The sequence below is a fragment of the Psammomys obesus genome, unplaced genomic scaffold (genome assembly GCF_907164565.1).
Source record: "Psammomys obesus unplaced genomic scaffold, mPsaObe1.curated_primary_1811, whole genome shotgun sequence".
NCBI classification, from domain to species: domain Eukaryota; kingdom Metazoa; phylum Chordata; class Mammalia; order Rodentia; family Muridae; genus Psammomys; species Psammomys obesus.
In genome coordinates, this window is record NW_026596051.1 from 34643404 (window position 1) to 34665614 (window position 22211).

General features: G+C 48.3%; 2 protein-coding genes across 3 annotated transcripts in view; one reads left to right on the forward strand and one right to left on the reverse strand.

Moving 5' to 3' along the window:
* Positions 1-1196: 1196 nt before the first annotated feature.
* Positions 1197-6260, forward strand: Sod3 (superoxide dismutase 3). Its single transcript, XM_055624014.1, has 2 exons — positions 1197-1306; positions 4693-6260. Exon 2 carries the CDS (start codon positions 4709-4711, stop codon positions 5453-5455), a length of 747 nt encoding a protein of 248 aa, XP_055479989.1. The 5' UTR covers positions 1197-1306; positions 4693-4708; the 3' UTR covers positions 5456-6260.
* A 6828-nt stretch (positions 6261-13088) lies between these two features.
* Positions 13089-22211, reverse strand: part of Ccdc149 (coiled-coil domain containing 149) — a 92444-nt gene continuing 83321 nt past the window's right edge. For both annotated transcript variants that reach the window (XM_055624004.1, XM_055624005.1), the window contains one exon: positions 13089-13726. In XM_055624004.1, the coding sequence (XP_055479979.1) occupies positions 13293-13726 (434 nt within the window). In that variant the 3' untranslated portion in view covers positions 13089-13292. The remainder of the gene's footprint in view (positions 13727-22211) is intronic.

Sequence of the window (22211 nt, forward strand, 5' to 3'; positions counted from 1 at the left end):
ACCACGGGGGGGGGCTTTCTGGGAAAGAGAACCTTTTATTTCTGGAAAGAGTTTCTGTGATGGAGAAAATTTCATGACAACAAAAGAAATAAGGACCCGGAATTAAGGGCTCACGGCATCTCCAGTCTATGTACTATTTTCAAAGGGTGTCCCTAGGCTGGGGCTCAGTTGCCAGAGTGCTTGCCTAACATGCATGAAGGGCCATGTTTCGTCCCCAGCAACACATAAACATGATGGTACATGCCTGTAATCCTAGCATTTGAGAGCTGAAGACAGGAGGATTAAGAATTCAAGGTCATCCTCAGTTACATGGTGAATTGACACTAGCCTAGGATACATGAGACCCTGTTTCAAAGAGAAACAAACAATCCCCCCCTTTGTTGACATTGACAACAGTTATAATGTCTTCGTCATGGTTATGTTCATTATTTGACTCACTAATGTCATTATGAGAGCCAGACAGTGGGTTTACTCATTTGATTCTTGAAGGGATGGGGCTATTCACATCCCATGCCTATTTCACAGGTGCTGAAAGGGAGGTGGAGGGAGGGGCATCAGGAGCACACAGGCAGGAAATGACAAGGCTGTGAAGGCACACTCCCATGCCTGCCCTATACCTTGTGTGGTGGTACAGAGCTGGAGAGAGTGTCATACTGAGCTGCCAAGTGCCCATGTCTGCCTTAAACACATACCAACATCCAGCAAAAGAAGTCAATAGCTGAGGGAGTTAGGGGAAAAGAAAAGGCCCTTCAATAAAGAGACCATTGTACCTCTCCCAACAAGCTATTTTTCTTTCTCATTTCTGCTCCCCTGCTGCGTTCTGAAGGTCACTGACTGCGTCTGCACAAGCCAGAGAAGTCAGGAAAGGCATACTTGGCAAGGGGAACTAGCTGTGGGAAAGGATCTGGGAGGTGGGGATGAGGAGAAGAAGAAGTGGGGGAGGAGAAGAAAAGAGGAAGAAGAGGAAAAGGAAGAGGAAGAGGAGGAAGAAGGAAAAAAAGGAGGAAAAGGAGAAGGAGAAAGGGAAAAGAGAAGGAAGAGTATGAGAAGGAAGAGGAGGAGGAGGCAGCAATTTTACCACAGGGGACAGCCAGGCTGGCTTTTCTTCTCCCAGCCAGTCCAATGACCTCCTTCCCTTTTGCTGACCACTCCCCGGGGCTGGCCTCCCTGCTGCTCACAAACAGCCGGCCCGGCCGGCCAGCCAGCCAGCCCCGGGGAGGCAGAACATAGGCTCTCCCTCAGGCCTCTAGCTGGGTGCTGCCCCCCACTTCGCCAGAGGGAAAGTGCTCTTGGGAGAGCCTGACAGGTGCGTGCCAAACTGAGGTTAATTGAATTCTTTTAGGAGTGTGCTTTTTAAGAGTTGGAAACTGGGTTGGGCAGCCGGCACTTACTGGAAAAGGTCCAATCATGTTTTCGGGAGAGAAACCCAGTCAGTGAAAAGCCTGGTTGCTCTAGAGTGGGGAGTAGGGTCATGGGAGGAAGGTGGTGGGGAGGAAGCCTTCTGCTTCGGGCCTGCAGTGGGTCATCCAAGAAGTCTTTAGCACTGTAAATGTCATATGATGAAGGCTGTCTTGGGACATGGCATGGCTTGGGTATTGAAGTTATGGAGGATGAGCAGGTACCCTGAAGAATCACCTGCTGCTCAAAGTCATTAGTTCCAGGATAAGGTCACCTCTGGCTTACAGCAAAGCTTCCTTCTAAAGAGCAGCTGAGGGCCAACAATTGAGGAGAGGAGACAGACAAACAAGGAGTCCAGGTTTACCTGGGGGTAACAAAACATGCTCTCTCTCTCTCTCTCTTTCTCTCTCCTTTAAGAGAATATCTTTTTAAAATGTTCATTCCTAGAAAAGCCCACAAACACACCTCAGTTGGATTTTGCTCTGGGCTTAGCAGGAAGAATTCCTGAAGCGAAACGTGAGCACAGAACATTCCTGCATGGCAGGATGCCTCAGAAGAGGGTCCCTGTGCAGTGAGAGCAAAGGACAGATGCACAAGGCTGCGCCACCCTCTCCTCAAAGCTTCAACAGCAGCGCCACACTAGGGCAGGTCAAAAGGGAGGGGTCTGTAGCCTTCACTCTCTGCGTCCCCTGAGACCTACCAGTCTTAGTCCTTCTCAAGCCCTTTCTGAGTACCTCCTCCTTTTCTGGTCTCCCCAGCATCTCCCAGCTGACGGTGCTCACAGCTCCATCAGCAGCTGCTCTCTGGCAGCAGTGTGCTGCCTTTTGCTGAGAACTTGCTGTGTAGGAGAGTTCTAGTTGAAAAGCGTAAGGTGTGGTTCTGAAGCTGGGCCTGAGAGCCAACCAGCTCACCTTCAAATCCTCCCCTTAGCTCCTCAGTGAATATGTAACCTTGGGAGGGACACCTCTGTGCTTTAACTTTCTGCCCTCTTGAAGCCAGATAAGCACCCATCTCACAGGGTGCTTACCAGGATCAAACCTTGTGACTGGAGAGATGGCTCAGTCAGTGAAGTGCTTGCCTTGCAAGCATAAGGTCCAGAGTTCCATCTCCAGCATCCACGTAAAAGGCAGGCACAATGGTGGAGACTGGAAGGCTCTCTGGCCTATAATCTAGCTAAATCAGTGACCTACACACACACCTATCTATGTATAAAACTCATATATGCCAAAGGCTTTTTAACAATGCCTGGCCCGAGTATTCAACAGGTGTTGTCAATTAATTCAGTTTTCTCTCTGAAGCCTGGTAGCGAGCTCCCCCGGTGAGAGGAGATGAGAAACATGCAGATAAGAAACAGGCTCAGAGAGCAAGCAGGCCCGTCGAGTTTGCAGCTCAGCTCAGCTCAGCTCAGCTGCTGCTGAGCACAGAAACAGCAGCGGCAGACAACCTCAGAGCATAAGTGGTAGTCAAGTTTGAAATTCATGGGGCGAGTTTCCGAATCCATTCTTATAATCACCGTACTAAATTGTCCTTCTGTAACAGCTATAGAAAGAACTCACACTCCATTCATTTTAAATGGCACCTATTCCGGGGTTGTAGAAGGGCTCTGAAAGCGCAGATGACCTTCAACCAGCCCCTTGGAGGCATCGTTAATCCCTTAGGGCAGGTTTTAAAATGTGAAAGTATCTCGTTTATAAATATCTGCCTTGACCCTGGCCATGGCCCTTGGTAGCAGAACTGGCCTTATTTTACAGGTAAGGAGCCGAGGCTATGGACTGTGTCCCCATGAAGTCACTTACCCTTCATGTCCTTGGGTTATGTACCTTGGACAACCTCAGACAGAAATTACAAAACTCACACAAAAATCCTACCCTATGTCTTTGCTGAACATATACAGGCCTTTCTTCTTGTGATGGCTATTACATAGCATTTACCCTGCTAACTTCAGTAAGCCGTCCAGGCATGTTTTAAAGGACACAGGGCTATCTGAGCTGTTTCTGGGCACAGTTCTTGCTATCTTACATAAGGAACTTGGGCACCCATGAATTTTGGAATCCTTGAAGCATCCTGGAATCAGTCACCCACATATGAAGTGAGTCAGCTGTGTTGTGACTGAGGTTGAATTCTGGACCTTTCCATTGTCTTTGATTAAATATTCCAGGATATTTAAACAGCTAAGCTCTTCTGAATCGCAGCCTCTCGGGTGGTGGCCTCTTGTGGATCTTGGTTTTAGAGTCTTGGATCCAGGCTGGGAAGATGGGCTGGTGGGTAAAGCAAAGACGGGGAGTTTAGATCCCCAGAAGACGTGTAAAAAGCTGGATGGGCATGGCGGTCCACCTGGAATCTCAGGGACCTGGAGGAGGAGACGGGCTGCCCAGAGGGACGACAGCAAGCTGCAGGTTCCATAAGAGACTGTCTCAGTATATAAGGTAGAGGGCAATTGAGGAAGACGTCTGATGTCAACCTCACCCTTACACACACCCCCCCCCCCACAGAAGAGAGTCTGATGTGTACTCAACACTGAGCCAGTCTCCTGTTCTCTTCCAATGCCGGACCTGAGCTTCCAAATGCCTGTCCAGATGTTCCTACCGCTGCCCACATTCTAGCCCACTTCCTCTTGGGTCTGGTACCCACACGCACCCACTTGTTCTCCTCTTTGGGGTACCTCAGCCTTTGGTAACTACTCTCTTCCTCCCTACTGCCATTGCTCCCACACCCACACCCTTCTCTGTTTGCCAACTCCTCTTAGTAATAGCTTTCATGCTTTCCTCCTTGGCTCCCTGCAATAGCTCCCTATCTAGTTCTAAGGCTGACTGTTTCTCTGTCTCTGTCCCTGGACTGTGCCCACTGCCTTTCCCCAGTCTCTGTCTCCAGAGTCCATCCCTCAACTCATTATTGTGAGGTTCTCCACATCTCGTAAACACACACACACACACACACACACACACACACACACACACACAGCCCCTAAGAATCCTTCCAGCTCCTTTGCTATGGAGACAGAACTTGAGAGTACTGTCACCTTGTGTGACTCAGATCTCTGTGAGTTACTGAATATAGTTTTGGTACTTCCATAAACACAACCTCCCAACCCTGTGCGTGGTACCCAGCAGACCCTGGAGACACATCCCCCAAACAAACAAACAAACAAACAAACAAGCAAGCAAGCAAAGGGAGATAGCCCGGGACATCCCTTGGGTATTGTGGGTTTGGGATGTGAGAAGTGAGGCCCCTGATGTTGGAATTTTCAAATAGCTGAAACTTGCTTTCTCCCACTGGTATGGGGACATTCCGCAGGTGCAGGACCTCAGCCATGCTGGCCTTCCTGTTCTGTGGCTTGCTTCTGGCGGCCCACGGCTCTGTCACCTGGACCATGCTGGATCCCGGGGAGTCCAGCTTCGACCTAGCAGAGATCAAGCCTGACCTGTTTGAGAAGATAAGCGACACTCACGCCAAAGTCCTGGAGATCTGGCTGGGGCTGGGACGGCGGCGGGAGGTGGATGCCACCGAGTTGCACGCGGCCTGCAGGGTGGAGCCGTCAGCCACGCTGGCAGCCGATCAGCCTCGGGTCACCGGTCTGGTTCTCTTCCGGCAGCTAGCGCCGGGCGCCAAGCTCGAGGCCTTCTTCGATCTGGAGGGCTTCGATGACGAGCTGAACGTCTCCAGCCGCGCCATCCACGTGCACGAGTTCGGGGACCTGAGCCAGGGCTGCGAGTCCACCGGGCCGCACTACAACCCGCTGGCCGTGGCGCACCCGCAGCACCCGGGGGACTTCGGCAACTTCCTGGTGCGCGATGGGCGCCTCTGGAAGTACCGCTCCGGCTTGACTGCGTCGCTGGCGGGCCCGCACTCCATCTTGGGCCGCGCCGTAGTGGTCCACGCTGGCGAGGATGACCTGGGCCGCGGCGGCAACCAGGCCAGCGTGGAGAACGGCAACGCGGGGCGCCGGCTCGCCTGCTGCATAGTGGGTGCCAGCAGCTCTGCGGCCTGGGAGCGCCAGGCCAAGGAGCACGCCGAGCGCAAAAAGCGGCGGCGGGAGAGCGAGTGCAAGACCACCTAAGCGGCACTCCCAGCCGCAGAGCCCAGCTGCTTCACGCATAGATGCCTCCACAGGTCCCGGACACCACCCTCTCTCCAGAGGCCTCCACACTCCTAGACAGATGCCTTCCAGACACCACAGTCGCCTCTGCGCGCCCCACATGCTTCCAGGCACTCCAGGCACCTCTGTGTGCTCCCTGATGGCTTCACGGAACTCCCCAGCCACCTCTGGGCGCCCCAGATGTTCCCATGTGCCCTCGACACCGTTGCTGTGTGTCCCAGGACACCTTGAGTAACCCAGGAATCTTTTCATGCCCTAGCACTTTCACAGACCCAGGACTCCTTCGTGCCCCAGACCCACCTCAAGAGTCCCCCTGTGTCCCAAGCCTTTGAAAGAGTCTTTGAGTCTGTTTGCTGCCAGAGAACCCCTCTCCCCAGGTTGCATGTGCTCAGACGCTCTCCTTCCACGCTGAGGACCTCGATGGCAGCACCTGAGTACATCCTCCTCAGTTGTGCGGAAATCCATTTCCTCCTGTCCATCTTTTCCTTCCTATCCCCCAGCATCCGACACGAGGGACTTTTTTTCCCTTTTGTTCCTCCTAGATGCCCAGAGACCATCCCAACACACACACACACACACACACACACACACACACACACACACACACACACACACCCCTAGGATTCCATGTCCCGCATCACCTCCTGCTGTGCCCGCGCTCGCTTTTCAGCTGTTTCCCACATGGTGCCTGCACCCTGTGCAGAGCGGCTCCCATGAGAGGGTACTTGGCAACCTTTGTGCCGTACATTAAAAACACAGCAATTCAGTCCTGCATTGCTCCTGTGTGCTTTTTTGAGACTTCTCCGCTCAGTTTCCCTGCCGCCCACCCCCGACCCCGATATCCCTTAGCAGGCCTTCCCTGCCCTCCACAGTCCTTCAATTGCTATGCCTTTAGGAGGACTGAAGCTTAACAGCCATTCAAGGACATTTAAATGTGACGGTGTGTGTGACCTCTCTACAAAAAGACACAAACAGGGCCCAGAGCCAAAGAATAGGGAGGGAGGAGAGAAAAAAAAGTATCTGCTGTGAAGTGAGTTGTGAAGTGAGTTCCAGGCTGGGAGTCCCTAGCCTGGTGAGAGCCGGGTAAGTTTTGAGGTACCCAGGAAGGCAGCTCCCCAGATATCAGAGAACAGCTTGATGTAAAGGTATACGTCTTATACCTTTACAAACCCACTCTGAGTATCTGAGACAGCACCTGCCTCCCAGCACAGACTTCCCAACACAGTCCTTTCAGGCTACCTTCACCTCCCCCGCCTGAGCGGTGGTACAAACTGAACCATCCCAGAATCCCTTCTCCCATGCTGAGTTTACCCTGTCTCCTCAGTTAGAAGTTGTGGGAATGAGATGCTGGTGCCAGCATCAAAAGAGGAATAAAGTCCATCTCCAGCTGAAGCCTCTCCCTTGATGCCATATGATGGCCAACTCACATGGGGAAGCCGAGCAGGTGTTGCTCATGGCTTGCCTTCTATTCTTCTTGGGCCACTGAACACCCTAGCCGACCCAGCCCATATTTATTCTGCCCATTCATGGAGTTAGCAACTGTCCTGAGCTATGAAACACCGGGAAAATAACAAGACGGCAAATTGCTGGTTACTTTAAGAGCAAAGGAACGGCTATAGCGTGCTAGTTGACAGCTTGGGCTCACATAAGAAGACCTGATTGAACACCAGCTCTGCCACATGCTAACAAGCTGTTTGACCTGAGGGAATCACAAAACTGATATAAAATATCATCATCTCACAGGGTTGTGTTGAGGCCTAAATGGGGTGTTGCTCATGAGAGGTGCTTAGCAGAACATGGATTTTTAATATACATCCAATTAGTCTATGAACAGCCGAAACTAAAGTCAGACAAAAAGCTATCCCTAACAATGGAATCCAGATACCTTGTGAAGTAGTGTCATGTAACTAGAAGGGTTTCAGCAAAGGAAAGAATGCCACAGAGAGACAGGGTTTCTCTGTGTAGGCCTGGCTCTGTAGACGAGGCTCAGAACTCAGAGATTTGCCTGCCTCTGCCTCTTGAGTGCTGGGATTCAAGGCGTGTGCTACCCTCACCTGGTTGGCTTGCCACCTGAGGTTTCCAAGAAGCATTTCTACAGCAAACCAACCAGAGGCTGTAGGACACAGCTCTGCCTTTTCAGCTTTGGAGAGTTGAGGGGGTGCCGAAGGAGAAGAGAAGTTTGGGAGCTATGAGGCAGACATCTGGCTCTTGGCACAAAATCTTGTGTGCCACAAACACCGCCCCCTGGACTCCACTTGATCCCTGGCTTCTATTTTTACTTCTTTCATCGTACAGATCTGGCTTATGGATCTCTTAGCTGTTTTGACTTCCTGGCCTGCTTGCTAATCAGTTTGCTGGTTTGACTCACAGGGTTTGCGTTCATTGCTGGGTCTTAAACCCACACTTGTTTTGATTTCTTTCTGTAAAATTAGAAGCATTTGATGTAATGGCTGCACCTACCCACAGCTGGTAAAGCAGGAATAATGCTCGAGCCCGCGTAGCCTATACACAATGTAGACAATAATTAGGGATGCTATCTTTAGATGTTAGGATAAGCTGTTTCTCAGAATGGCAGGGATGCTTTTAATTTTTTCCTCTGAGTGGGGCTTATTAGTGCACATACACAAAAATACTAAAAAACTTAAGAAAATAGAGCAAATCAGTGAGTGCTTGGGCCAACTTAAAAGCCTGCGAGAAATAAACCAACTGAGTTTAGATCTGCTGTTTAGACAAAATGCATAAAAATCTTTACATTCTCTGCAGCTTCCACTACTGCCATCTGATCAGAGAATTTCAGGTGACAGATTTCGAGGGCTAAGTCGCCACAACATGCTGGAAGTAATGTCCAGCTTGGCCTTGGCCTTGGTGAAGGCTGGGGGAAAGGTGACAGACATAATGTAGACTATTGATTCCCCAGTCAGGAAAGCTATCACTTAAAAACAATTCATCTTGCGTGTGTGAATGATGGGAGGATGGGAGCATGCAGCTGCCATGATGCATGCGTGGAGGCCACACATCACACGGGCGCTAGGCATTGAACTCCAGCTGCCCGGTGTGTGCAGCAAGCACCTTTCTCCCCTGAGCCGTAGAGCCTGCCCTCCTTTCCTTCTTCCCTTTCTCCATCTCCTTCTTCTTTTTCACATGCAGTGTATGCGCTGTGTGTGTGCACTTGTGTAATCCCGTGTTTGTTTTCAAATGAGTGTGTGCATGAATGTGCATGTATGTGCGAGTGCGCGTGCTCAAGTGCGAGGCACAAGTCTAATGGCAGGTGACTTCTTTGATCCCCCTGCATTTTACATGTTGAGGCAGGGTTTGTTACTAACCTGGCTGGTCTAGATCTCTACCTCCCAAAGGCTTGTATTATAGGAGGGCTGCCCCTCCCGCCCAGATTTTACATGGATACTGGGATTGAAACCCCTCAGCCTGCCCAGCCAGCTCTTTATCCACTGAGCCATCTCCCCAGCCTCCAGGCTTCTTTATTTCAGGTAACAGTGTCACAAGATCTAGTTACACATAATACACCATGAAGGAACCAGAACCCTGTACCCAAAAGAGAAGTCCTTTCTTTCGATTAAACAAAACTACAAAATAGCAAGTGTTTTGTCGTTGTTGTCTTTAGGAACAGTACAATGTATTTAAGGTAATTTAATGTTGTTTGTGTATAGTGTCGGTGTGTGTGGATGTCAGAGGACAATCAGAGCTGTTACTAGTCAGGAAGGGTCCATTACTTTTGTTGTTTTGAGACAGGGTCTCTCATTAGCCTGGAATTCACCAAATAACTAACCTGGTTGCCCAGTGAGTTCCAGGGACCCTCCCCTGTCCATTCTCTCTCCACACACTGGGAGTACAACTGTGAGCCCACCACACCTGCATTTTTGTGCCGTCTTGCCTCTCCCCCTCCCCCGCCTTCTATTCTTGGGCTCAAACTCAACTCCTGCTTAACAGGCAAGCCCTTTAAACCCTGAATCCTGCAGGATCTCAGCTGACATTCCTTCCCCACACATTCCCAAGCTCACATGGATTCGCCAAAGTGAAACTTTTCAGTGTTGTGTGGACTTGCCCACCACAGCCAAAAGAAAACATTGTCATTTAGTGAGAGGTGTAAATTGCCCCCATGCTGTGTCAAGGTGTTTCGTTTTTGTGCAGCCATACTCTGGAGAGACTAAGCCTTCTTACTTTTCTTGCTTTTTCCCTCTAATTAGAGCCTCTCCCGCACTCCTGTTGCCTCTCTCTGATCTTACATTGCTCTCTGTTCAGTCGCCCAGGGGAAAGGACTGCATTAAAGTGTGATTTTTGTGGCCACCCATTGACTTTTGGACAGCCTACCTGCTGCCTCCTGAGGGAGTGCTCAGAATCAGGAAGGATGCTCCCAAACATACCTTCCAGAACACTCCAGCAGAGATCTCCAAAGAGGAGGGCCATACCCAGGCATTCACAGGGCTTCACAACGATGCCAGGAAAACACCTGATTTAAGGTGGGGGTAGGGGGAAGAGTGTCCGAATGGAGTTGAAGAAAAGCAAGAAGGACAAAAACAAGTTGTCACTGTAGAGTGACAGATGGGAAAGAATCATATTAATGAGCAAGTGAAATGACCCTTTCACGCCAGATAGTGAAATAGGGGCAGGTACTTTCAGGGCAGGGATGTAGGAAGAACCTGCTATGTGGAATGTCACCAACAGGGCCCTTTCTAGGACCCAGCATTGAGATGGATGATGGGAGTGTATAGAACACCATGCAAGAACCTAAACTAATTCGGTTGACTTATGTCAGCTGTGGGGAGGAGGCTTTAGCAGGGACCTTCCGGCTAGTGGGGCTCAGAGGAATGGTGAAGAGGGTGAGGTGGAGGGATCAGCCAAAGGGGCAGGAGGAGCTTAGGAAGGGTGGGAGTAAGGGTGAGAAAGGCCAGTTTCTCAAGCACCAATCAATTTCCACAGACAAAAACCCTACAGACTGTTCATACCAAAGGGTTCACAAGCACAGAAAATGCAGATTGCAAACAAACTTTCTTTCAGGACTATCAAGTCTCTAGACTGTTCATTGCATTCTGCTGGCCAACTAACTAACTACTAACTAACCAATCAACCAATAAACAAACTAACCAACTGACTAAACAACTAACTAATTAAGGTGAAAACCCAACAGAACAGGCATACCATGGAGGAAGCAGGGTAGGAGGAAACAAAGCTAGGAACCAGGGTGGACCACACCCAGGGAGAGCACATGGTCTTTTCCTAACTAACAGCAGTGCCCTGCAGCCTCAGACCCATTGGCAACATAATATTCTGCATCATTAAGCTAGAACAAAAGAGATATGTAGGGGTCAAGTCTACCTAATTGCTTACTCTGCTGCCTAAGACATGATTGTCTTGTCAGTGTCTCCTTTAGTGTCTGAAGTCTAGGGCCAACCCAGAGGGTAAATCTCAATGAACCCACACCCATCACAAAGATATCACTTCCTAGTTAGGTGTTTAGGTGTGTGATATAGTGTGACTGACAAAGTATGGCATAAAACCTTTTTTCCTTCCCGTTTGCCTCTTAAAAGATCTTTACACATGTGTGTGGAGAAAAACAAAAAACAAAAACCTTGCACCTTCAAACGTGTGATCATGGATCTGGACCTGTTGTAGCCACAAACGAAAATGACCCAAAGCAAACTAGATGGGAGATGGATACCCAGATCCCCGGAAAATTTTTGAAGGGATTAGTTCCAAGATGCTCTGGCCACACAGCAGAATTCATTACCCTGTTGTTTAAGTGTCTCTGAGCATGAGCTGTTGCTGGGAATACCACGATGCATGAAGGTTATATGATTGAATTAGGGAGAGAATACCACAGCTAACTCTTTAAAAAAAACCAAAGGAAACTGTAAGTAGTGTCTGGAACTCTCTTTAATGTCTATGGAGTAGAAGAAGCGTGTTGGGTGGTCACAGCAGAGGTGGGGATGTTTGTTGTCATGGTTACATACGTACAACATCAGCTTAGCGGCTCTTATTCCATCTAATAACAGTTTCCTCCTGAGCTGGCTGTACACATCAAGCTCAAGCTATAGACTCCTATTTTCCTGGCTCCCTAAAGCACAGACCATGAGCTTCACTGCAGTTTCTTGCCTTGTCCTACTAGACTGTGCTAGAGTTTACTATAAACCCAACTCACCAGAAAGTGATGAATGTCCCCAAAGATGATACCTGTTGCATGTGTGTCCAAACCAGAGCTTCTGGGAGGTGAGAGTGTTCATTTTCTTTTTACTGAGTCATATCTGGCTGGGTTTCCCTTGGCTGTTCTGGTGCCCTATACAGCAATACTGACCACATGCAACCAAACACATGCAGCCATAGCCCCATCGAGCAAAAAAGGCACCTTCAGGGCTGGTGGCCTGTATGAACTTGCAGCCTCAGGGCCTCCTCCCCTATAGGCCTGGCCTTCAGAAGCAGGAAACAGACTGGAATACAGAGCGATAAGCAGGGCTTTGGGTCCCTCTTTGAAGGTGTATCCTTGTCCCCACGATCCCAGGGCAGAGACAGGTTTTAGGATGAATGGGATCATATGCCATCTCTGAGCTTCTCTTTCTGGCTGGAGTTCCAGAGATCAGTTCTAGCTCTTGGAGGTGGTGTGAGCTAAGGGAATCTTAGCCACTACCACATACCTGGGGAGGTGAACTGAGCCCACTTCAGAGGAAAGCCTGTGGCTCAACGGCCCTGTAAATTTCTGTAGCTCATCTTCACTCTGTGAGGAAGTAGCAGGCAGAGTTGACCACTCCCTCCCCTCCTCTTGGATCTGACACTTGGTTCCTCAGTGGTCAAGGCTATCATAAACTCACTTTTCCCCCTTCCCAATTAGGCCTCAGGTTCCAAGTCCTGTATTTGAAAGTCCAGTACCTGGACAGCCAGATGCAATATTCTGCTGATGGAGTGAATGGTTTAGGTTTCAAGGGAAACTGGGATGGCACTAAGCATGGAGCTGTCCCCGAACCCGCAATACCCACATCATCCTATATGCAGCTTAGGCTGGATAAAGACAGCTAGTGTTTCTAGTATCATCTAACTAACAATGACAACGACAGAAAATCAGATTTCCACTGAAAAGGCCCCTACTTCCAACAACGCCTTGTTACCCATTCCTCCACACCAGTGAAACCTCCAGACCTAGACTAGAAAGCTCAGATCTGCACTCAGTCAGCAAACAGCTTCTCCAACCTGCAGCTCAACTTTCCCAGCCTGCTCTGGTCCCTCCCACTTGCCACTGTGAAACACTGGGTGCCAAGATCACCCATTGCTAGGGGATCCTCAGAGATCCTCTACATGACAAAAATGCAGCCATGGGCCCATAAACACATTTCATTCAATTACATCTTTCCTTCCATCCACCTAGCTATTCCCAAGACTGAGACCTGGGGGGTGGGGGGCCCTTCCTTTCCCAGCTTGTCCCATCATTTTGATGGACAACATTAAATGCTAATAGAAAAACATCTTCTCTCTAATAAAACAAATGCTGACAGGAAGAGGGATGTGGAAAGGCAGCCATATGGCAACCACGATTCTTGTGCCCGGACATGTTCACAGCAGCACGTCTTTGGCAGACAGAGGTGACACCAAGGAGCTCACAGACCAGCTTTAATAAATCAGACAGAGCTGGCACCATTGGGTGCTCCCAGCTCATAGCAGGATCAGAGCAGTTTCTCGTTTGCAGACAGGGAGGTGTTTGAGCAGAAAGGGGCTTGGATGACTGTTCCGAGGCTTCAGCCTTTCCTCGCTGTCCCTGGTGTCTTCAAGGTGTCACCCTGTCAGTCTCTCCCCCCTCTCATGTTTGCACAATGCCTCTTCTCCTGTCTGCACTCTCCGAGATCCCTCTGTCATCTTCCACACTGGACACATTGGCCTCTGGCTGTAAAGAAGGTGAGCGGTCCTGGGGGGTTGTGGAACACTCTTCCTGGGAGGCAGGGCTAGATGGGGACAGGCCCGGCTCACACCTCTGTTCCTCCGTGGGAGCCTCCCTTGTGACCTCCTCCAGGTCTGCAGCCTCCTGCCCATCAGTCAGTTGAGTGATCTCCCTTCCCACCGTGTTGACGTCTTCTGAAGGTAGCTGGGGTAGTGGAGAACGATGGAAGTGCGAGCTCTGGTTCATGTTGCTCAGCTGGGCCGGGGAGCTGGCAGCAGGCTTCCCAGCGTCCTCAGGCACTGCCAACGTTTCAGCAGAGGCACAGCTTTCACCTCGCTCCTGCTTCTGAGTCTCCCCTGAAAACAGGCAAGGGACAGGCAGCATCAAACCTCTGGCAGCAAGTTGGCCTCCCCTTCCTGCCCTGATAACTCCCACTCAGCCACCTGCCCAAGGCCTTTAAAAGCCAATGGCTTATTACTCTTCCCTCTCCTGGGCAGGGCACTGGAGCCCATGGAGATCCAAGGACCTGTGATGAAAAGCCAAGCAAGTTTCTTCTCCAATGAGGGCTAAGTTATGGGTTTCTGGCACCCTCTGCCTTATGGCTAAGAGGCCTCCTATGTCCATGGAAGACTAAGTTTGTAGACAAAGGATGCCCTTTGGAAGGTGAAGGAGTACCTAGGCCCTGTAGTGATGAACAGAGATTCTGGCTGCCTTCAAAGCAGGAGGATAGCTTGGGGAGAGTTAATGTCATCCCTACCCTCATTCTCCACCAGCTCCTCACTGTCTGAGGGGAATACTTGATGTTTGCCCAGCTTCAGATATAAGCTGTGTGCAAACAGCTTCAAGATCCCACCACAGCACCAGACTCTTCACCCTTACTAGTCAGAAATTCTAGAGGTGAAACAATCAGGAGGCAGAAGACAAGGGATGGCCCCTGGTGCTGGTCCCTTGTGACCATTTCCCTACTTACTTGCTCTATGATCACAACTTATCTGGCTTCAGTTTCTCAGATAAGTGAAAAGGAGGACTCTGATGTCCCTCCCTGACCTAATAAGTAACAGTGGCATTGGGTAACCAGGGAAGAGTAAACAGCTCTTAGTACCAGGCTATGTGAATTCAATACGAGGCTGTGAGTTTCCCATAAGGTGTTCTGAGACCTCAGGAGCAGCAGTGATGAGGAGATGAAAGGCACATAGCTGGGTGAGTTTAGCATGAGCAAACAAGAAGGCCCCAGGTATGAACCATGAGCATTTCCTGGTACTCCTGACTGGAACCACAATAGAACAGCTGTACAGTCAGGACTGGCACAGGACACATACAGGAATGTTCTTGGGCTGACAGCTGGCTAATGGGGCTAGACTGTGGAAGACTGGCAGGAGGAGGAACGTTTTCCTGTCATTTTCCCACACCACACCTTTTGAGGGAACCTTGCTGATTCCAGATTAGTTCTGTCACCATTCACTTTCTTTGCAAGGTCCACTCCTAATAACCTGCTGCCTCAGTTTCCAAGGCTACATATGCACCTGTATACACAGATGCAGAGATACATACATATGTGCGTGGATACAAGGACAAGCACGAGTGTCCTTCCAGCCAATGCACATACCTGTGATGGGTTCATAGTCAAACTGAAAAACAAACAAACAAACAAACAAACAAACAAAAAAAGGTAGAAGAAGGCAGCATGGCAGGAAGGCTGATCATCAGCTGAGATCATACACCAGCTTCTTTGGCTTTCAAGCATAGAATCAATACCAGCAACTCAGGAGAAACCTCTAGGCATTTTAGCAACAGGCTGGGACTGCTGAGGCATCCTCTTTCTGAACCCCATCCTTTTCCTGTCTGCTGCTGGACTACCAGTTCCTATAGTGAAGCCCAGCTAATGATCCCTTTATTGTTTATACGTGGACCTTTTCTTCATTCAGTTCCTCTAGAAAGCCAGGTCTAATACCCCTTAGATCTCTGCATGATCCATTCCTCCAGCTCTAAAGCACTTCTGACCAGGTAGGACTTACTGGGTACCCTCTCTACATACATGGCATGCTTTAGCTGATTGTTGAACTTAGGTCCATGAGGGTAGGAGCCTCAACTGACTTGTTAGCAGTGTCTGACACTGTCTGAACATACAGGACTATTTTAAAAACAGAATTTAACTTTTTTTTTAAAGTAGAAATATAACATATGTGGGGAGAACTGGAGTGACCTGCCATTACTGTAACAGACATGGAGACAGTCAACTTAGAAAAAGGCATTACATGTGTTAGGGTGTGTGTGTGTGTGTGTGTGTGTGTGTGTGTGTGTGTGTGTTAGTGGGCACTGAACTGGGGGCCTTGCACAAACTAAGCAATCTTTCTACCACTGAGCTACATCTCTCGCACTCAGGTTTTGCTCACAGTTTTAGGAATGCAAGCTCATAATAAGCTCTCTGTTGCTTTGTTCCAGGCAGTATGTTTTGACAGAAACACAAGATGAACTGAATAAGCTCTCTTGGGACAGAAAAGGAAAGGAAAAGCAAAGAGGAAGATGAGGGCACACTAGCCTCTTCAAGGGTATGCCCAAGCACCTGATGACCTTGCCCTAAGCCTCTCTTTGTAATTGTTCCGCTGCTTCCCTTTCTCAGTTTTGATTAGTACCTTGGTCTGCCCCCAGCACCTCTCCTGTGATTTTTAGATCCTACAGTCTCCACTCAGACCCCTTCTGTCTCCGCGGTGGCTTGTGTTTCCACCAGCCACAGCCTCCTCCCTGGCTGGCTCTGGCTGTGGTTTCTAACACAGCACAGTTCTCTTGTTTCCAGTCTACTTCTGGGTGCACACAAATTAATGTTTTGTGGTTGGTAACATGGCCACCAACTTAGCACACCCATCCACATTTTATTCCAGCTCTGGAGCTCAGAAATCCTAAGTAGGTACCTCTGGGCAGAACAGGAGCCCAGTCCCTGAGTGACTCCAGGGCACAATCCATTCCTTGCTTTTCCCAGGTTTTGATGGCTTCTTGGCTTGGGGCAGAATTCTTCCAGTGTCCATTTCTGTAGCCATGTCACCGTGTCTTACCTATGGGGGCCATACCACTCCCTAGCCTCCATCCTGTAAGATGATCCATTTAGGACCCAGCTACACAATCCAGAATAATCTTTTCACCTAAGACCCATAGATGAATCCCATCTGCCATGTACTTTCATTACGAGAGATAAGAATGGTCAGTTCCATTGGAGAACGTTGTTTAGCTTTCTATACACATTTGCCCTCCTCATTTTCTTTGTTGACCTAGGGCCTACCCCTGGCTCTCTTAGCACACCTTCCTGGGTGTTTCTCTTTCCTTCATTCCATTCAGTTATTGGCACTCTAACTTCTTCCCACGAGGACCTCTCATGCCTACTCATCTGGCTTTCCATAGGAAATGGAGACCCATGATTCCAGTGGCCAGTGGGATTCACCCCCACCCCACCCCACCACCTGCCTGGTGAATCTGTTGGTACATTCCAGAAATGTGTTCCTGCCTCCCACCCCGAACCCCAGTGTTCCTTCCATTAGCCATCTCAACACTGCTTTTGATCACAAACTTCAGGAGTTCAGACCTCAGAGCCACATGAGTATTCTTTCACCACTTGTGAAATGTAAATTCCCAGCTTTGTCCTTCAGCACTGCAGATGGAACACTGTGTCCTCTCCAGATTTGTGGGGTCAAGCCTCCATCCCCATCCCCAATTCAAAGGGGGACATTTGTAGTTGAGACTTTGGAAGAGGTTTAGATGCATCATGGGTACTCACCACAGGTTCAGGGACCCTCATAGGAAGAGGAGGCCAGAACCTGCTCTTTCTCCAGCATATGAGCTACACAGTTAAGGTGGAAGAAAGCCCTCACCAGACACAGAGTATACCGAAACCCTGGCCCTCCCAGTCTTCAAACCATACTCACTGAAAAATGCAGTCAGACTGAGGCCTCTCTTCTAACAACCCATGAGGACTGGGCCTCAGAAAATGCTTCTGGCAGCTCCTACTCTCATCTTTCCATGGCATCAGTCATGGCTTGGCTGTCTCATACCTCTCTGCACCCGCCTCTCTGCCTGTTTCCCCCAGGTTCAGATGAATGGGGCCTCACATCTCAACAAACAGACAAGTGACACAGGAAACAAATGCACCCAGTCCTGGATTTCAGCAGCTCAGACCTTGGCCCCACATAGGTGGCAGGTCAGTGTGAACTGTGTATAAGGATGAAATACAAATTGGAGAGGATTCCTTATATAACATAGACATATTATATATTTTAAAATACAAGCCTATGTGACTGAATATGTTAGGTGTACTATAACATGAAAAGTGGGTATAATCTGGAAAGGTTCAGTTTAAAATGCAGTTTAGATGGCATATGCCCGTAGTCCCAGCACTCAGGGAGGTGGAGGCAGGTGGATCACTGTGAGTTCGAGGCTAGCCTGGTCTACAAAAAGAGTCCAGAACAGCCACGGCTACCCAGAGAAACCCTATCTCGAAACAAACAAACAAAAAATGCAGCTTAGAATTTCTGCAACATGTGAAAATTTATGACATCTATGAACCATTTTACTGCGATGCATAAAAAGTACTGGTGAATATGAGTAGTAAGGGGTAGGAGTTTTGAATATGAATATTTAAATATATATTCATTCGGGGGCAGTTACCTAGTATGTTTAAACTTTTTAAGAAACTTTGCAATAGCTGTAGGGTTGACAGAATCTATTTGTAGATTTCAAAGCAGTTGCTAGAGAGGCTTTTGAGTCTCTCTACCATCTAAAGTATAGTGGGTATCTGGAGTGTTGATTATTCCAACTGCTTTGACTGGGTTTTTATGCATGGTAGCCAAGTATGACAAATCACATGGCATGCCATAAGTCACAACTAAGCACAGACAATATGTGTCTACTGACAATATTCTTAAAATCTCTGCACCCTGGTTAGAGCAGATCTGAAGAGCCCCAGAAGAAACTAGACGGAATCGGGTGCTCCACAAGGCCTAAGCGTACAAGGTGTGGGGGACAGCTCATGCAGAGGAAGCAGTGGGCACTCATGGTGGGGGCTGTGGGGGGTGAACACAACGGGAGGAGACAACGGGCGTCGCCGGAGCAAGGCAAGTCTAGCCTCATGCCCCCAAACTGCTTCCATCTAGTTCTCTCCTGGTACAAACTTGATTTTTCACATTGAAAAGGAGCCATTTCATTTTCCTCAGCCCTTCTGGATAACCACAGAAGAACCCCAGGGGCAGACTTCTGACCAGTTTCTTTTTTCTCTTGTTTTCACGTCTGTATTCAGTTATGGATACCTTGTGTCACTCTTCCCCACAAGTCTTATCCTGAAGAATGACCCCAGCACTTGTTCTTACAATGAAATACATGAATACATATATGGGTAAAGCAAGGCTTGAATTTGAAAAACAAAACAAAACAAAACAAAACAAAAACCTGTTGTGATCTGTTCAGCCAAGATAACAGTGTGTCTAGTTCCCGTAAGGTCATGCTCCAATCAAGCCCAGGGCTTCTCTATAGCTTTGCTATTCTGATCTAAGGACTTGCCCCTGGGAGCTTGTTAGAGCTGCAGGGTCTCCCGCTCCGCCCCTCATATGCTGGTGTCAGAATGTGCACTTTCATAAGGTCCCAAGCGATAGGGGTTTCCATTATAGTGTGAGAGGCACTGCGACCTTAAAGCTCAAATCTCACCATGTCGTCCTCCATGTAGAAAACCTTCAAAGGCCGCAGACTCTGGAGAACAAAGCCCAAGCTTGTAACCTAGTGTCCATGTGGTCTATGATCCAACACCCATTTCTCTTTGTATCTGACATCCCAGCTCCTCTCCTTGTGTCCCTCCACCCAGCCAAATCATTCCCTCAGGGTACTGTACCTTTCCCAGGGCCTTTGTTGATTCCCCTTCTCCCTGGGGCTCTCATTCCTTTCTGCATTCTAAAAGGAGCCTTTGAGGGGCAGCCAAACCCCACCTCCTCCATGAAGCTTAAATTTGGCCACAAGCCCTAGTCCTGGTGCCAGGCTTCCCATGAGGTAAAGTCTGAACCTCCTAGAACTTACAGCTTTTTTTTTCCCACCTCAAACTGTTACTTATAACTCACTACCTTAAGTACAAAGTCTTGCCTGATTAATTTTTTAACTTTGCCAATGTTCTATGGCAGAGACTCAATAAATATCTTACTAAGTGCTTGAATATATGGACTTATACATGTATTCATGAAAAAGTGAATCTATTAGCATACATCCTAAATATTATGCATCACTTTATGAAAGCAACTTAAATTTATAGTATTCATTTTAGGGTATATTCAGGTAACTACCCTAAAACTTCTCAAAATGGTAGTTTCTGAAAAGAGATGGAGATGTCTAACTCCTGCAAACATTTTGCCACATCGAAGGCAGCTCAGGGAAGCAATCGCATCGATTTCATAGTAACAAATGAAAATTCTCATAGTGGTTGTAGAGGGACATTTGAAACACTGTCAAAGATGATCACACTCCCAGAAGAGTGGGGAAGCGTTATTCAAAAGCAGCGAATTATGGTGTTTCCTACAGCTACATTTTTCACCAGTGAAAGATGAATAAACTCCTTCTGGAAATTACTCTCATGAAATTACTTCTCCTGAGACAGTTAATAGTATATTCTGGTGCCCCTGAAAAATTAATTAACCTTCCTCAGAACAGCCTCACCCCTAAACCATTGGCAGTGTGTTTTTGCTGTGGCTCAGGTGAGACCTTTTCCACCCTCATTTACATCTAAGGGAAGCTGGTCTGAATTATGCCAGGGCCCTTTGGTTGCTGGTGCTTCGCCTTGTGCTATTTCTTTCCATGATATTCCAATCCTGTCTAGATGTGTGAATCTTGTCACCATCTATCTCTTTTCCCTCTGCCCCTTCCCCTTCTCCTCTTCCTTTTCCTCCTTCTCCTCTCTCTTCTTTTAAGATGAAAAGACCTTTGAGGTTACCCGGGAAACATTTTTATTTTAAACTTTTGTTCAGGGGATGAAGATAGTCCTATTGTTTTTATCATAGGCTAAATGCAGCCACAGAAAAGGAATGTGGACACCCAAAGCAGATGATGGACTCCAGGAGGAGATGGTGGAATCCTGAAGAAGATTGTGAATACTAGCTGTGGTTCTGTTGTCTGCTCCTATTTATTTTGCTTTTTTGAGAGAGGCTGGATACAGGTTCTGGAAACTGGGATTGTGGGGCTAGCAGTGTTTACCAACCACCCTTTTCTCTTGTGTTTATCTAGAAGGCCCCCAAACAGTATGCTTAAGTCAATTATTAGTACACATGAAAAAGTTTTTAACCATGTGACAACATCATGCCTTCACTAAGACCTCTGGTCTTTTGCTATGGGAACTAAATCTCTTTGAAGGCTAAGATTCTGGGGTGTTAACTCTGAAGCCAACCGTGGGAAGCTTTACTTTTGCTTTAATTACAGACTCCTAATGCTGACATTTCCATAAAAGACTTATGAATTAACCCAAATTTGGAAAATATTATTGCAAATAATAGTAATTATTCTGAGCTGCTGTCACAAACAGAATTAATATCATTAATACTTATTAGTCACAATACACACATCAATAAGGAGGAGGCAAATGCTTCATGACGGAGTGCAAAGAAAAATATTGTTTTTTCTCTAAAAGATGATGAAGAAATAGTGTTGTAGAAAAGTCCCCTAAAAATGTGCCCCTTACACTCACAGGCCCAAAGGGGACATTTATTGTCTTTTGTTGGCTGTCTGTCTGGGCTTTGTCCTCCTGCATGTGGCAGCTTTCAGTTGGAATTAATCAGGCCACAGCAGTGATGAGGCCACTGGGACACTGACAGCCTCTTCGAGAACACATCCTTGTTCCCACCCAGAGCTGGCTCAGGACAGACAGGAACAATGCGAGCTGATGATGGGACTCTGGAAGCTATCATTTTGAATCAGTCCCTCACTCATGCTGCCCTTGTGAAGATCAAAACAGCTAGAGCCCATTTGAGCACAGCAGACCCTGGCCACCCAGAGGCTCAACAAACTCAGAGTGGAGAGATGCTTTGGTACTCCACGAGAGCACAGGCTGCCATGACCACAATACAAGGCCACAGTGCACTGGAGGCCAGTATTACAGGTAGTACATGCTGCGGGCTGCAAAGACCCAGTTTGGCTTTCTGGCCAGTGTGAATGACCAGGGTAAGGGGCTGTATCCAGAGATTCACCCATGGGTATCTGAGAATGTTTCTACTGAAAACCTAGAAATGTCTTCTACTTTTACCTTCTGGCACTATGCTGGGTGATCGGGAGAGTGAGAAGATACTGAGTGAACCTTGCTGGCCCCAGTTTTGGTGGGCAGAATCACCTGTATATCGGATGAGTCCTACACCTTCCCACCAATGCTTCAAGCTCTTAGTTACAAATCAGCTGGTATGAGCTAAATGATGAAGCTGGTCAGTCCATCTTGCTAAAAGGTCACCCAATCATCAGAAGAGAAGGGTGGACCAGATCAGTCTGATGAGCTGAGATTCTAAGTCAAGGCAGCTAAGCGTAACTTGGAAATGGAGCCGGGTGAAAATGGGATGGCACAGTATTACCACAGGTTGCTTCTACAGCTGAAGCATGAAGATGGGAACTGAGCAGGGACGGGTTGGAATGTGGAGAGTCCAGGAGAGGAGCATCTAATGACACAACAGGGGCCCAGACTGAGCCAAGATGTGGATGGGGAAGAGATACTGACAGGAGTCAATGACTACAAGGTTTCAAGCCTGAGTATCCAAGAAGGTGCAGAAAAAGAGAGAGAGAGAGAAAGAAAGGAAGAAAGGAAGGAAGGAAGGAAGGAAGGAAGGAAGGAAGGAAGGAAGGAAG

Bases quoted from the DNA above. Each gene is read 5' to 3' on its own strand.
- Sod3 (XM_055624014.1), top strand. From the start codon at position 4,709: ATGCTGGCCTTCCTGTTCTGTGGCTTGCTTCTGGCGGCCCACGGCTCT.